Genomic DNA, 17,601 nt, shown 5'->3' on the forward strand with positions numbered 1-17,601 from the left:
CATTTCTTACAGAACAATTATATTCCATAACATTCATATAAAAGGAACACTTTTAAGTGCAGAGATCAGAAAAGTCTTCATGTAAGAGGTGATGTCTGAGCTAAATTCTGAAGATGAGAACATAAAAGGGAGGCATTAAGAAGGACAAGGTCACAAGCTTGGGAAGGGTAGCTAAAGTGGCAACATGAGGAACCAGTACTACATTTTGCTTAGAGTATAAGTTCCATTAAAAACAGTAATATGAAATAAACCTGGGAACCTGAGTTGGATCTCCAATGTAAAGGAACCTGAGTTGGATCTCCACAAATAATGTGAAGTCATTAAAGATTTTGAGGTGTTACAGTGTCTGATCTTTTCCATTTGAATGTTTCTTTAGTACCTGTGTGAAAGATAAATTGAGCAATGGTGAGATTTATTAGAAGGAGATCAGTTATAAAAGTATCAAAACTTTCAAGGGAAGAAGTCCTGGATAAAGGTAATAGAAGGAGTACAGCGAAGGGAACAATGCAGTAGAGGCTAATTAATGAGAGCTTCTTATTTTTCAAGCCTTCATGATTAGGAAAGTGTTAGTCCCTTTTAAAGAAATGAGGAAATTTGAAGAAAAAAATATTTTAGGGAGAAAGTTTAGTTTTATCTATTTTGTATTTGATATTCTGATACTCAAGTACATATTAAGGGGAATATTTGTAGCAAGAAGAAGAAGAAGGACTGAAATTTGAGGGATTATCACAAAATCACCAAGGCAGAGACAATATAGAAAAAAAAAAGAGTGGAACCAAGAAAGATTGTTTTTTTTCTCAAGGATGATGGTAGTGCCTAATTTCATCGTCAGATAAGAGACTTTCCAGTGTGGAAACTCTTTCCATTGATGCACATAGGTAACATCTATACTGTCTCAATAGTGTTGTTTGTGACATTGAGACCTTGTTATCCATGGTCATGAAATTAGAATGTGTCAGAGACAGTATTTGAAACCAGATATTTCTGAACTCAAAGCTGGTGTTCTATCTAGTGTTTTTAGGAAATGGTAAATCCAAAAGAGAGAAGAAATCATTAGGTAAGGAGGAAAAGGTAAGAAAATTTAACTGGAAGAGGAAGGAAAAAAATGGAATTTCCAAGAATAAAAAGGGACCATGAGTATAAAATGCTGCAAAGAAATCTGGGATAATGGGGCCTGAGGAAAAACAATTGGATTTAGCAATTTGGAGATCAAATTTAGGAGAAAAGTGGGATTGTTAAAAAACTACAAAGGGTTGAGGAATGAATTAATGGTGAGAGAGTGGGACCAGTAAATGTTGATGATTATTTCCAGGACTCTGCAGTGAAAATAAGGGGCTATAAAATGATAACTTGATACATATAGGGTCAGGATGATTTTTTAAAGACAAAAGATTCACTTTAAATGCTTGGAGATAGTGCTGTAAGATTTAGGACATAGGAGGAAAATAAATAAAAAAACTGTCAGAAAAGCAGGAAAACACCAATAGGAAGACACAGAGAGGATAAAAGGAACAGGTAGATGCCCAGACAAACAGAATGATGGAATGACCAACAAGCAAGCTCCTCAAAAAGTGGGAAAGTCTTTAATGAATGGAACAAAAGTGAATATTGTATAGAAAAGGAACCCTTCATCTTTAATTATTGAAGAAGGGAAGATGAACAGTAAAATGCAAAAGTTTTGAAATTCAGATAGGGAGATAAAAAAACTCATGATTGCTTCAAACTTCCCAAAGAAGTAATAGGTATTAAGTAATATGAGTTTATAATAAAATCAACACACTTTTTTTCAAACTTCCTCAGATAGCATTCAGTTGATTAGGAATAGAAGCAGAATAAAGTGTATGATAAGAGGAAGTAACCCAAGTTGAATATAATAGAGTACGAGAAATGGAAGTACAAGTTATATTGGATTCAGTTGTGGACAAGCTAAACATAGGGTCAAAGTACAAAGGCTATAACAGACCAAAAAAAAAAATTGTGGTGAAGCAAGATTAGCATGGGGAGGTAGGTGAGAGACTATTTTTATATTGCATGCTCCCACATTTCTTTCCCAAATAGAATATAATTCCTTAAAGATAGAAAAAGCTTCATTTTGTCAGATCCAGAACTTAGCAACAGAGATTGGTGAATAGTGTTTAATAAATGTTTGTTGATTGATTGATTGATTGCCTTGATGTATTACAGTTTGGACTATCTCATATGAACTTTCTGGTAGGTAAAAGAGAACATCGTTTAAATCAGAGTACACATTTCTATATACTGAGTATTACTGCAGAAAGAAAAAGACTTTGCCGCTCTAGCAATGTCAGCCTAACCCACAGTACAAGAAACTGAATTTCCTTCCAAAATGAAAACAAAAAAGGTAAAAAGAAATTCATATCTTGTGCTTGTTCATGTTCTCATGAGAAGTGATTAGGAATAAGACCATTTTATCACATATAATACCAAGACAAATTCTGTGTGGTTTCCATTTCTAGTCAATCTTGGCAAAATTCCAATGCAAGTCATTATATCCTGAGTACTTACATTTAAATTCCCTAGCAGTTTCATTTTCCTACCTCAGCTTCCCCACCATTCCAACCCAGCTGGGCACCATTGCTCTGTGCAGATTTGTGTCAGCAGTTGACAGATGGCTCCCCAGGGGAGGAAGGCTTTGTAAATGTGCAAAGATCTTTGGGATTTTCCCAAACAAGAGGTGGCAGGAACCGCAAATATGAGAGAAGCTGATGGCTTGTGGTGATGTTGATTGTGTAATTAAACTTTCATAGGGTGGAGACTGTGGTGATGGAGTTCAAGTTCGAAACCTCTCCTGTGTGGTCCACAATGCTTCAGTTTCTCCCACTGCCAAACAAGTAGAGAATACATTATGTGGAGAGCTGCTCCCTCAAGACAGTGTCCTACAGCTGCCTTGCTCTGTGCCTTGCCCAGGTAAGCAGTCTCTGAAGCACTGTGCGCTAATTTGCTATTCAGTTTTCAATTTGACTAGCTACAGAAAGGCCTTATCTTTTGAAATTTGAAATTCACAGTTATTTCAAACTCAACTTTAATTTTGAATGTCACTTTCTTTCCTACTTTATTACATTTCTCTTTCTATTAAATATATATGTAAGGATGGGTTGAAATCACCTCAACACACTTAACACTGATATGCTTATTGAATGAGAACATACCTCAATTGTTTCCTATTGTGAAGAAAGCCTGAACATTGTACAGGTGTGACAAGAAATCTTTTGTGATTAATTGGGTTGGGGGGAGGTTAATCATACCCTCTGAGACCCCATTAAAATCTTCTAACTGAAAAATTCCAATAAGGAATAAGTAAAGAGAAAGTGAACCAATCAAACTCCTGAGGAAGAATAATTGGAAAGGCAAGATTGAACCCAAGAATTGAAAGTACCTCTACAATATGCATTACATAGATAATGGATTTTTTTTTATGCTGACAAACAGTGGCAGAAGAAAGTGGTAAGAAGTAAGGGTCAGGAAGGAACAAGAACTATAATGGTAACTCTAGTTGACTCTGAATATTTAATAATATAAGAAATAGAAATTTATAGTATCACTAAAATATACTTTCTACTCTAGATTTAGACTTAATTGTAATATAAAGCAATTATTTAGGGCAAATGATCATCCCTATTAATAAACTTGTCCTTTCTTTCCAATTGTTCTTATCTCGATTTTGTTGTCATTGTTGTAGGTAAGTATGTAAGACAATGATCTAGTATTGTTTCTGGAATCAGGAAAACCTGAGTTCAAATCTGAACTCAGATACTTACTAGTCACTTAATCTCCATTTGGTTAATTTTCCTTAACTATAAATTAGGGATGATAATAATACCACCTATCTAACAGGGTTATAAGATTGAATGAGATGATATTTGTAAAATACTTAGTATAGGGTCTGACATGTAGTACTTACTTTATAAATGCTTATTCCCTTTCCCTATTATTATGTTGCTATTGTATGCCTTTGGAAAATTTAATTACTTGTGCATCTTGAATCATTTGTTATTGCTACTACTATTAGGACTACTAGGACAATCGTCATTCTATCCACTCATCTAGCCCTTTTGTCTATTAAATAAGATATAAATGGCTTATTCTGTTATCCATCATCCTACATAATCTGACTCCAATCTTCTTTTGTTTGCTGTAATATTTCATTTCACTTTTATTTGCACTGTCATATTTACTCTCGTGTCATTAGCTTTTTTGTTTCTTTAGTTTCTCTTGGGATATCTTTTTCTTTTGAGTAACCTCCTCTTCTGTTTTAGGAATTGTGTTTTAGGAACAATTTGTTCCTTTTCAGTAAATATCATCTCAATTTTTCAAGGAGAATTCATGTATTAGTTGTTTTGACCATGAACCCTATAAGTATACCATCACATTTTGGGAGTTTTGTTAACCTGGATATGCTTAATGACAAGAGAATTCACATCCCAACCCTTGAGCTATGCATTATTTTCTACATTTTTGAGCATCTGCAGAAAGAACTCAGATCTCTTTTTTGAGTAATAGACCTTCTTATTTAGCCTGAGCACACCTGCCAACTCCACTATTATATTGGTGGAAGGGAAGACATTGTTTCTTCAACACTTCAACACAGTGTTCAACAACACTGACATCTTTCAAATACTTGGTCCCTTTTTGGATATGCTTGCTTGGTAGCTTGGATTCTTATAGGTATTTTTGAAATGGACTTGGAGAATAAAGCCCCTTGACTTGAATGATTATGTGAGGTTCTCTGGATGAAGAGAACATCCCTCATCATTACCTAGGACAACTCAGAAGAAGAGGTCCAACCTTTTTCTATAACCTAATGTTCTTCACACATTTTAGGTCCCAACTAAAGTGTAATAGTCACTTGTCTTTTATTCTCCTGCCGCCCTTTCCTATTTTCTTGCCTTTCTTTCATTAACCTTCCTACCCTTTCATAGAATGGATATTTTCTTTTCCCTAACATACCTTTCTATTGAAGTATTTCACTCATGTCATTTCAAACTTTTCAAGTATCACCATGAAGCATTTTCTAGGTGTAGAACTAAACTTTTGTGTGATTCAAGACTCTCAGAACAAGAAATCTCCTTTGTAAAGCCTAACAAATTATTCCACCAGATGGAAATGTTTTATTCCTTTTCTTATTTCTCGAAGTATTTCACCTGTACCTCTTTATTGATTTTGTCAAATAATAGAATTTCACATTGGAAAGAGACCTGAAAGCTAATCTAGCTCAGCCTATGTCTGAAACATGAATCATTTCTGCAACATCTCCATTAAGAGATCAATCTATGAAATCCATGCACCTCTTAACATTGGTCTATGGATGTACAAACCTTGTATCTTATCATTGCATTTTAAGCTACTTATCACTGCATTCTTCACAATTATACATCTCAAATCCACTTTCCTACTTCTTCTTCCTAGCAGAGTCAGCCTGATGCCCACTAGTTCTTATCATTTCTTAGATGCACAGAATCTCAAAGGATTTCTCAGGTCATTTAATCTAACTCTATATTTAAGTCAGGGACACACACTTCCAAAACAACATTCCAAACAAAGATCATATAGCTCTCTGGTATCTATGAACTTAATGCCTCTTTTGATGATTACTTCCATTTTTTTTTTACAAGCTCTAATTATTAGGAAGTTTTTTTTTTTATTTCAGTCAAGCTAGAATCTGTATCTAAAGCTTCTTACCATTATTCCTAATTGTGTACTTATGGGCAAAGTATCACAAATCTACTCCCTTTTCCTTCAAATAGTTAAATACCAATATCACATCATCCTAATTCATTCAAATAAATATATTAAATAATTTTGAGTCCTCTCACCATCCTGTTGTTTACTTTTAAAGCCTTTTATCTTGTTAGACTTCCTAAAATTTTTATACTATTCTACGTGTGGCCTGACCAATACAAAATACAATAACAATAGACCATACTCTTTATTAACACTATGTAGTTCTAAACATAGGTTACCATGTCATATTGTTGTCTAATATGAAAAGACCCTGTCTACTTAAATCCAGAGGTCTATTCACAGAAGCAGTTAACCAGGCACTGGTCATCTTGTCATTAACAGGTACAATTAATTTTTTAATCCAAGTTTTTAAAATAGCCTTTTTAATTGTATTATATATTTAGGTCTCTCCTTCTAGCCTGTTGGGAAATTCAGAAAAAAAAAATTCTGTAGCCAATGTATTATTTGTTTTTTCTAGATTTGTATCATGTCTATATTTGTTATTTATATCATCTGTGCCTTTAAAATATATAATAGAAGGGATCCAAAGGCTAATAAGCAGGCGTACACCACTAGAGACTTATTTCTACATTCAAATACATCTGTTAATTATTTCTCTTTTGGTCAGTCTTTCATATTTGTGTGTATGTATACATATACATATATATATATATGTATATATATATATATATACATATATATTCCCCAGTTACATGTAAAACAATTTTTGTGTTTTCTTTTTAAAACGTTGAGTTCCAGATTTTTTCCCTTTCTTACTACTCCAACTCCCTCTTTAAGAAGGCACTTGTGAAGTTTTGTAAAACATTTCCATAAAAGTCATGTTGTGAAAGAAAAAGCCTCCCCCATCCACCTCAAAAAAAGGGGGCTCAGGAAAAATAAAGTTTTTAAAAAGAGTATGCTACAATCTGTATTCAAACAGAATTAGTTCTTTCTTTGGGTATGGATAGCATTTTTCATCATAAGTCCTTCAGAATAATTGTGGATCATTGTATTTCTGAGAATAGCAAGAGTCAATCGCAGCTGATCATTTAAGTCAGTCTTTCAACCAGTTCCAGATCAACTTAAGAGGACAAACTCCTAACTAATATCTCTTCATCTTGTACATTGAAAAAATTTCTCAAATGTCTTGCCAAAATCCAAAAATGCTTTGTTTATTCCATAACCCTCTCTAGCCTATCTGATTTATCAGTAAAGAAATTCTTCAAAGGAAATCAATTCAATCTGGTTCTTTAACAATTCATGTTAGGTCATAGTAATCAGAACTAAAACTACCCCTTTATTTTTATTTTTATTTTTCATTTTGCCTTGTATCATATGTTTGTAAATGGATTGTCCTTGCCCCAAATTAAATAGTAAAATTCTTGAGGATAGGGTTGATATTCAATTTATTTTCCTTTAATAACCTCAAAGACAGTACTTTGCAAAACTTAGGCCTTTGAAGGGCAGGGAAGGAAAGAAGGAAAGAGGCAAAGAATGAGGGAAGTAGGGAAGAAAGGAGAGAAGGAAGCAAGGGAGGAAAGAAGGAAAGAACAAAGGAAGGGAGGAAAGAAGGAAGGAAAGAAGAAAGGAAGGAATGATTTGTTAAGGAACTATTATGTTCTAGAAACTGTGCTAAATAAACCTTTCACAAAAACTGTCTCATTTGTACTGCAAAACAACCCTGAGAAGTAGGTGCTATTATTAAATTTACATTTCATGACACTGAGTCAAAGAAATGTTCAGTGATATGCACAGTATCATATAGTTAAACAAGTGTCTGAAGCTGAATTTATTAGATAAATATCTACAATGTGCTAAGCACTAATGATATAAAGAAAGGCAAAAAGAAAAAAAAAAAAGAAAATGGTCTTTGCTCTAAGGAGCTCACAATCTAACAGGGAAGAAGCATGCAAGCAACTTTAAAAAGTTATAAGCAAGGTAAATTGAAGAATAGTACCCTTGGACAGTAATAGATAATTTATGAAGATGGAAAATTAAATTCATTTTTCAGCATGTTGATTTTTAAGATGTCTGCTGGATAGTCACTTTAAGGTGTTAGGAGAGAGTTACAAGTCCACATATTAGGAGAGTGTTTAGGGGTGGAAAAATAGATCAAAGAACAGTCTTCATAGTAAAAAAAATAGTTGGATTCGTGGGAAGTGATGAGATCACCAGAAAAAATAGTTCAAAAGGAAAAAGAGAAAAGGAAATGACAGAAGAGAGGAGAGGACAAAATAGGGGAAGGGACAGGAAAAGAGAAGGGAGGAGAGGGGAAAAGAGAATTGATTGATCAGTTGTTTCATTCTACAGAAAATGGTGTAGGAATGAAAAAAAGTGATTAGATTTAGTAAATTTGGAGAGAGCAATTTCAGTTCAACCATGAGGCCATATTGCAGAGAGTGAAGAAAAGAGTGAGAGCTAAAGAAGTAATTGTTGATGGTCTCCTCAAGGAGTTGAAGCACAAAAGGAAGAAGAAATATGGAATGATAGCTCTGAGAATAAATCAAAAGTTAGCTTTGAGAGCATGAAGTATACATAGACATATATGTAGTAAGTAGAGAAGCAGACACTAAAATAATCAAGGGGCAATCTTCTTAAGAAGACAATGGAATAGGATCACTTGAGAGTACAGAGGGATTTAGCTTTACAGAGAGGATACTTCTTTTCATGACACAGAGTCAAAGGAAGAAATAATGGTGGAAGGCAGCATGGACAGGATGTTGGTTTTAGAGGCAGTTCAAAACCCATCCCAGATACTTCCATTATATATGATCAAGAACAAGTGACTCCTTACTTGTATAATATGCATGTAAATAGCACCTACTCACATAGTAGTGAGGATAAAATAAGATAATAATCTTAAAACCTTAAAATCTTATATAAGATTGTTAATAAGTGCCAAATTCAGATGTATCAAATTGAATTAATTATATAACAAATATACTATATAGGATTGATTTTCATTTGGATTGAGACACTAACTTTTGTCAAAATATAATTAGAATTGAACCACATATTTATTTTTTATCAATGGTCTCTTTAAATTAATAAATGAATTAAATATTTAAATAAGTTATATAGAATCTAAAATCACATGTGCCATAATAAGTTGTGTTCAATTCCATTAAAATATTTTCATGCATCAATTCACTTTGTCTTAATTTCCATATATTACCAATATGACCAAAGACAGTTTCCAGGAGATTACTCATGTCTCTTTTCCTTTCAGATCAGAATTTGTGCCTGTACCTTCCCATGAGTACTAAAAAGAGGTCTTTTTTCTTAGGGACTTCTAGATAACCTACAGTATACAGTAACAGTTCTGGATTTAGGAAGGTCTGAATCCAGCCTCAGACACTTACTAGCTGTGTAGCTGTATAACTCTAGGCAAATCATGTAAATGATTTTGCCTCAGTTTCCCCATCTGTCAAATGGGAGTAATAATAATAATCATTTCTCAGGATTATTGTAGGAACTAATGAAAAACAGAATTGTAAAGCACATAGCATACACCTGGCATAAAGTAGGTGCCATGAATACATGCATGTATGTTACATACATTATGTATATATGCACACACATATATATAATTTTTTTTATTGACAAGCACTCATAGAAAACTCATGTTGTAAATCAGGAGGTAGAAAAAAAATACAAGATGGAATTAAATTCAGTCACTAATAAGGGTAGACCATATGACACTGGGTTTGTGAAGGAGACAGCAGGATACTGAGTGACCACTGATCAGACCCAGCCTGGAAGGACTGAACCAATCTAATTCAAGCACCTATGGAGCAAAAATATCAGGTTCACTATTCATGCTAACTAGGTGCTAAGCTCCCTCATAGCTTCTCTGCTGAAGGTGTGAATGTGTTGTCACCACACAAGAATAACAAATTTTTAAATTGCATAATCTTTTCCAAATCATTCGTTTTTGCAGCCTTCATATTTTGGTACTGTGGGGCATAGCAGAGCCTTGCCCTAGTTGAAGGCTCTCAGCAAGTCTAACCTCTTCACCTTACTCTTCATCTAACCCCCTATTGTCTTTTCTGGGACTTTATTTCATCAATCATCTATTCCTCCTCATGCATATTCATTCACTCTTCTGCAGGCATCTTCCTCTCAGCCTAAAACAAAATCAGCTCTCAACATTATCTATTGAATAAAGAACGAATGTGTTAACCTGATATTCAGGGCCCTTCAACAGCCCACATTTATAGACATATTTCATACTACAATTCACATAATGTTTGCTTCAGCAAAACTGTATAGAACTGATGATTTGATTGCTATTTTCCCGTGTCTCTGCCATTTCCTGTTCCTAGAACACCCTCACCTCTTATTTCTGCCTTTTGAAATTCTATTCATTCTTCAATACCCAACTTAAATATTATAAGCTCTCTCTGCCTTAGTTCACCCTCTCCCCTAAACCAGCAATCCTTTCTCGTTTAGAATTCTAATAACTCTTTCTGTTTCTCTTCTAGGTCAATCATGTCTGTTTCATTTTACTACTATTTATATATTTTCCTTAGCTCTCTGAATTATTACTAAGTCAGAGCAGAGCCATGTTTTATTCAACTTTGCCTTTCTCCATATCCAGCACAATATTATACATATATCAGGTGCTCAACGTATATATATATATATATTTTTTTTTAAACGTAGGAGACTGTCATTTGACAGACTGGTCAGAGTGGAGTACATGTGAATTAACATGCATCGATGGCAGAAGTTTTGAAACAACGGGCCGCCAATCTCGTTCAAGAACATTTGTAATTCAGTCATTTGAAAACCAAGACAACTGTCCTGAACAGATGTTAGAGACCCGCCCTTGTACAGGTACTACCACCATTTTTTTTGCATTTTTATTTTCAGCAATTCTTGAGTCACTATGCAATGTTCTTTACTATGAGCAATGTGTTATGTAACAATGATCACCTTATTTATTTGCAGGTGGAAAATGCTATCACTACATATGGAAAACCAGTCTTTGGAGAAACAACGAGCGTACAGTTTGGTGTCAACGCTCTGATGGTATTAATGTCACAGGTATTTCTGCCTAGAATTAATATAGGCTTTTTGGAAATGTCTCCAAATGTTGTCTTAGTTTTTTCCATGGGAGAAGGAGGAGGTCCTTAAGTGAAAAGAAGAAGATTTAATAGTAATATTATAGCTTCTCGCTATAATAAAATCACTTTGAATATTGTTACAAAATTGCTTTGGTGATGTACCTGTATTTCTACTTGACAAATTCCAGTTAAACCTTACACAGACCAAATATAAAAAATTCCTATTTGGGGGGAATAATTCATTTTAATTGAAACACCAAAACCTTATTTTTAATTAGTTGCCAGGAAAAATAAGCTGACACAGGGAAAATATCTACTCCTCCCTTTATTTTCTTTAGTTTACAAATGGAGCATCACTGAGTGAGAACATTAGAAAAAAACAAATTCCTAGTTATTAGCGAATATGTGTTCCTTAAATTTGAAGTCATAGTATTTAGAGCTGAATAAAAATAATACTCCATATAATTCTCCCATTTTACAAATGAGGAAACTGAGACCAAAAAGTTTAAGTGATTTATTCAAAGCTACATAGATAGTAGGTAGTAGCAGAGTTGCAAAATGAACTTGAGTGCTGATTCCAAATTAACTGTCTTCCTGGTGAAACATATATGGCACTTTTAAATGATTAGTGGTGATTATTTGTATGAAAAAGGAATGAACATGTTACCTGTTTGGAAGCCAAGGGAGAAAAAGAAATAGAAGCATGAATCAGTTTTCATTAACTAGAAGACCCAAATGTTCAGTTTCAACCTTGATTGTATAAAGTAATCCTGTTTACAAAAAAATAAACAGAGGTGTCTAGAGATTTCAGGAACATCACAAATATCCAAATAGACAAGCCAGATTTTTTCTTAACCTGATTGTTCAGTGACTACAGGTAATTGATAATTATATCAGTGCAAAAGCTAGAAAATGTATACCTCCATAAATTATCACTGCTACTAAGTAGGAAAGAGCAACTTGGTACAGTGGAAAATGTATTGGATTTAGAGCAAAAAGACGTGTTTTGAATATGTGCTCTGCTATTTTCTACCTACATAAGGAAGTTAAACAACCTCCTTGGGTACCTTTATATGAGTTTGGAATTTTTAGGAAGAGGACTGGGTCTGAAATCGGGAAAACCTGAATTCAAACCTAGACTAAGACAGTAACAATGTGACTCTAGGAAGTAATTTAACCTCCAACTGTGTCAGTGGCTTCAACTGTAAAATGAAGAAAATAATAATACCTAATTCCCAGTGTTACCATAAGAAGAAAAAATGAGATTAAATTTCCAAAATACTTAAAACAATGCATGGCACATAGTAGATGCCTTATAAGTAGTTATTCCATTCTCCTTCCCCCTTTTTTCCCCTCATTTCCAAATCTGAAATTCTATTATCTTATGACTGTACTGTATTTAAATAACAAATTATACATTTAATTAATATATACTGTATTTAATTAATTAGAGTTAAAGGATTCACAGCCATTGACTTTGTTCAGACTCCATGGAGTTAAAGCCAAATAATTTTAAGTATCCAAGGATTCATGCACTTGAGAATTTGCACTGAAATATTTTATTTGATGATCTCATGAAATATCATTAAATTCTGGTATTAAATTCTATAACTTTACTTACTATATCAACCTAATACCTGCTTAATGTGACATTTTAAGGAATATATGATAATATAGGTAGACTAAATAAGAAATGGACAGGTATTCCAGATCCTGGGATTTTCTCAAGTCTTGCTAATAGTGTGGTATAGATTGTACCTTAAATCATGTCTGTGAGGGAGAATTGAATTATAAATTGGTTTTCAGCTATATAGCATTTTAACCACACTGTAAACATAATATTTAAAAAAAAATTCCCAAACAACCAACTCCAAGTTAATAAGTCATGTTCTTTTGCTCTTGGCTTTTGTATGCACATTTGATAAGAATATCCTCCCTCAAGTGGCTTGGATATTCTTCTTAAAACAGGAAGGAGAAAGGGAAGCTATTTGAATGCCTTGTGTTAAAGAAATCCCCAAATGATTTTAAGATTTTCTTTCTAGGGGGCTGCTCTGCTCAGTCACGACCTGCTTCAATAAGACAATGTAACCCAGCCTGCAGAAAACCATTTTCCTATTGTACACAGGTGAGTCAGAAGTTGCAGTCAAAAAAAAAAAAAAAAAAAGGCAGCCTAATTCCTCCAAATCAAAGCTGTCAGATGATCTTCTTCAGGCTGATAGAGTGTTAACATGAGTCCTGTGTGAGCATGATACCACCTAGCGGAGTATATAGGAGGAAATCCAGTTGAAAAAGAATGTTTTGTTTTTTTTTTTTCTTTTAGATTAAAGACCAGCATATTTCTATCAATCTGCCCACCCTACAGCTTGCCTTCTAGGCTTATAATTTCTATTAGGTCTAACTAATAATTGAGACCTTCATTGTTTCATCTCCCTAAATTTAGACCAGCAACTACATCTGATCTATTTAAATTGAAAGATAGTATAAACGTATAGGTTCATAACTTCTTCAAGTCATTAATTGGAATTGATTGCATTCGATAGCACGAGGAAACTTTTCATTCCTTCTTGTTTCAGTGGGAAATGTAAATCTTTTAAGAAGGATTTTTTTCTCCTCAGGGCTTACAGAAAAATGTGTAATAAACTTCACTCAATTGCAGTTCTGGTATGTTCTAGCAACTGGTCTATGTAATGAAAAAAAGATTTTGAATTGTATTGTACCTTATAAAAGAAATGTGTTTCTTAAAATGATTTGCTAAAAAAAAATGCAAGAGATCGATAGTATTTTATAGTTGTTCTTTTCCATCTGGGATTAGAGTTGGGATACATTCCAGTGACCAGGGTTGAACCTCTATACAGCAAAGCTTCAGCTTTCAGTATTTTTAAAGTCATATGTATATATGTGTACACACACACACACACACACACACACACACACACATACACACACTTACTTTCAAATGACTATCCTCTTCCAAACCTGAAATTGCCCTGGGCTTTAATAAAACATAAGAGAATATGAGCCTGATCAATTAAAATCTTTTTTGTCCAGCTGCGGGTATGTGTGACTCACATATCTTCTATACTCATGCTCCATAATTCTGCTTTTCTTTGAGACTGACAAGAGATATATCTTGGAAGGATGACTTTAATTAGCTGAGCCACTACCACTTTTCCTAATTAAGTCTCTTTATTGAATGTCCTATGATATCCTAAATTAAAACTGTGAAATATCATCACAAGACTTGGTCTATATTCTACACTAATTACCTGAAATAAAATTGCTGTTACACAGCACCAACATATTTTCCTTGAGTTTTTTAAATGAACTTTTTTTTTTTTTACTTTCTGAGAGTCAGATACAGTTGATGCATCCCTGTTTGGTTTGCATGCAATCCTCAAAATAATAATTGATTGCCTAAATGTTTAAGTTGACTGAGAATTTTTCGAATAGTCACTATGGTAGATCTCAAACAGAATATTCAAAGTACTGTTTCTGGTCTTTGCCTTCTTCAATCCAGCCTCAACTCTATTGTAAAATAATCTTTCTGAGATTTAGGGTTATATTACTTCTCTACTCAAAATCCTTCAATGATTCCCTATTGACTTTAGGATCAAGTACAAATTTCTTAGCCTATAATAAAGGCTTTCTAAATTCTGGCTTCCATCTACCATTCCAGGCTTATTTTGCTACTAAAAGCTCTCTGTCCTCATTGTCTCCACTTTCTCATATCCCACTCATTTTTCATTCCTTGGCATCATGCTTTCATTCCCTATTATTCAAGTGAAACTGCTCCCTTCAAAATTAACAATGACTGCATAATTACCAATTTTATTTTCTTAGTTTTCAACTTCTAAGAGATCTCTGCAGCATTGGTTAAAATTGACTTCTTCCTAAATGTATATAACATTATCTTCTGGTGCTTCTTCCACTCATCTGATTTTACAGGTATTGATTTTATTTCCAAATCTCTTCCATCCATTCTCTTTGCTCCACTCATACAACAACCTTTAGGTAATATGTTCATAATTGGTCTCTTAATTCCTAGTCTCTCTACTCCAATCTGACTTCCATATAATTGCTATACAGATATGCCTATAGCATAGGTTTGCTCATGTTACTCCCATATGCAAACCTCAAGGGCTCCCTATTTCCATTGAGATATAATATACTCTTCTGTTTTTCATATCTGTTCCACGATATGAATTCAATCTAATTTTTTAGAGAAATTTGGCATACTACTCCTTACATACTCTGTGTTCCAGCTAAATTAGACTGATATCAGTTTTCATTCTCTCTTTCATCTTCACACCTTTGCACAATTTGTATTTGCAATGTCTGAAATGCTTTTCTTCCTCATTTCTATCTTTTGGAATCCAAAGCTTTCTTCAAAATTCAACACAGGTGCAACATCTTATAGAAGTTTTTTTCTCAATCCCTCTCCCAATTCAATTGTAGTATTTTCCTGGCTGAAATTATTTTGTATTTTGTTACCTCTGTACATATTTTTTTTCCTACTAGAGAGTAAATGCCTTGATAAAGGAACTGAATTTTTTCCCATCTTTGTATCCCAGCACATAGATAACATAAGACACTTATGGAATTGACAAACTACTCTCTGAATTATGTTTCCAAGAGTGGAACCCTCACCTGACTAAGGTGCCATTCTGGAAGGTAGTCTTATGTTCGGCGTCTCCTTACACATAGAATGAATAGTGAACACAGAACTGGTGAGGAATTTGCTATGGGGATTTGGACCATTTCTACTGAAAACAGAGCACGATATTGAGTTTAATTCACAGCAAGGGAGATTTTTGGTTTGACATTAAAAATATCCTGGGTTTAGTTGTAAAACTATCAGAAAACAAAGGGAGGTAGACTGCCACACTTTGTAATACTTTGGAAATGGAAAAGGAAATGCCATTTCTTTTTTTATTCTTTCATGCCATGAGACTGCTAAGTACACTCACTCTTCACCAACACAGTGTGTGTTAGGCAGTCAGCACACTATTTAGGTACTAACTGTTCAGTGTAGTGCTGGATACTCTGGGGCAGAGGAAGCAGTATACCTCAATGGAGTTTATAACTTAAAGAGGAACTCAGTACATAAAGGAAAAAAAGGCCATGGAGGTCTTGCAAAGGAGATAGGCTACTATTGTGTTCTGTTTTTCTTATCTGTGTAAGTGCTGCTGGGATGATGGAGTGAATAAATGGCATTATTAGAGGCAGCAAGGATTAATCCCCAAAGGCTCCTGTGGATCCAGGAGCTGAATGAATGTTTACAAAGACTTTTAGCATGTTAGGAAAAGAAATAACTTAATGCCTTACATTTACAATGAATTATATTTTATATTCAGCAGGTAGAATAACCATGGCTACCTTTGAAAATCTGACCATGTTTATTCTAGAGGTTAACTTTGGTATTTGAAAAAAAAATGAAGCTTATTTATTCAATTTTAGCCTTATTGGCAAAACAGCTGCTTAAACTTTTTAGTTGCCAGAGCAAGCAGTTCAGATCTTAAGTGATTTCTTTATTTAATTTATTTTAGTCTTTACTGTACAACTGGCAATGTAATCTTAATTATTTTTATATGTAGGGTGGAGTCTGTGGCTGTGAGAAGGGCTATACTGAAATAATGAGATCAGATGGTTTCTTGGATTACTGTGTTAAAATACCAGGCTCAGAGGATAAAAAAGCAGATGTTAAAAACATTGCAGCAAAGAACAAGCCTGTAAATTCAAAAATACATGATATTTTCAAAGGATGGTCCCTTCAACCTCTTGATCCAGGTAAGTCTGATTTATTATATATATATGTGTGTGTGTGTGTGTGTGTGTGTGTGTACATATATATATAGTTTTCATATATGCATGCATGAAGATATTGATATAGATATATCCCATCATTCAAGCAGATCTTGTGATAGCTATCTCTGACATGTATGATTTATGACATAGACATGTAAAGGAAAAAGGTGACCATGATCTCCCCATAATTCCATTTCAATCCAAGGTACAGAGTGCTAGGCTAGGCTATATTAAAGTAAAGAACTAGGATAGAACAATGTAAAAAAAAACCATAGAGTGAGATATATTTTAGCAATTTAATAATAAGGAAAAACATAATGATAGAACTTTCCAGAAATGAAAAAGGCTTTCTTGTGAACTGGAAGCTTCCCCTCATTAGATGAATGTACTATAGGACTAAATGTCCAATAAGACTCCCTTAGTTTTTTGAAATAATAAATTGTTTTATTCTTTCTGTTTGCATATTCAAAGACTAGCAATTGTATGGTACATAATAAATGCTTAATAAATGATTTTGTATTAATCACAAAAGTGGAATTCATAACCTTTCTCCTCAAACTCCTTCTTCTTATGAATGTCCCTATTTCTACTTAGAGAAGCTATCCCAAATGTTCATATAGACTATTTGTGTCTGACCTATGGCAGAGCACGCCAAGCTCATATTGGTCTGATTAGCCACATTCAAACACACTGCAATTCGACTCTAACATAGTGATGTCCTTTTGGTCCTCTTTAAGAACAAAGGACAACAATCAACCAACTAACCAATATGAATGTCCCTATTTCTGTTGAACATATTAGCAATCTTCCAGATCCTCAGGTTCACAACCTCAGTGTAGACCTCAACTTCGCATTTTCATCCACCCCATCTGATCACTCATTTGCTACATGTTGAATTCATCTCTCCACTCACATAACCATCACACTGAATTAGTTAGTCAACTTCAGTGATTTCCTATTTTCTCCAGGATCAAAATTCTTTGTT

At 34.0% G+C, this 17,601-nt stretch overlaps 1 protein-coding gene and 1 pseudogene across 1 annotated transcript in view; one reads left to right on the forward strand and one right to left on the reverse strand.

Moving 5' to 3' along the window:
- The window catches only part of THSD7B (thrombospondin type 1 domain containing 7B), a 61,585-nt gene that overhangs the window by 30,308 nt on the left and 13,676 nt on the right, over positions 1–17,601 (forward strand). Inside the window, exons 4-8 of the mRNA XM_051985806.1 lie at positions 2,769–2,928; positions 10,408–10,581; positions 10,696–10,791; positions 12,854–12,936; positions 16,406–16,598. Coding sequence (XP_051841766.1) covers positions 2,769–2,928; positions 10,408–10,581; positions 10,696–10,791; positions 12,854–12,936; positions 16,406–16,598 — 706 coding nt within the window. The remainder of the gene's footprint in view (positions 1–2,768; positions 2,929–10,407; positions 10,582–10,695; positions 10,792–12,853; positions 12,937–16,405; positions 16,599–17,601) is intronic.
- Positions 4,207–8,954, reverse strand: LOC127553389 (60S ribosomal protein L17-like; annotated as a pseudogene).

Source organism: Antechinus flavipes, chromosome 3 (assembly GCF_016432865.1).
Source record: "Antechinus flavipes isolate AdamAnt ecotype Samford, QLD, Australia chromosome 3, AdamAnt_v2, whole genome shotgun sequence".
NCBI lineage: Eukaryota > Metazoa > Chordata > Mammalia > Dasyuromorphia > Dasyuridae > Antechinus > Antechinus flavipes.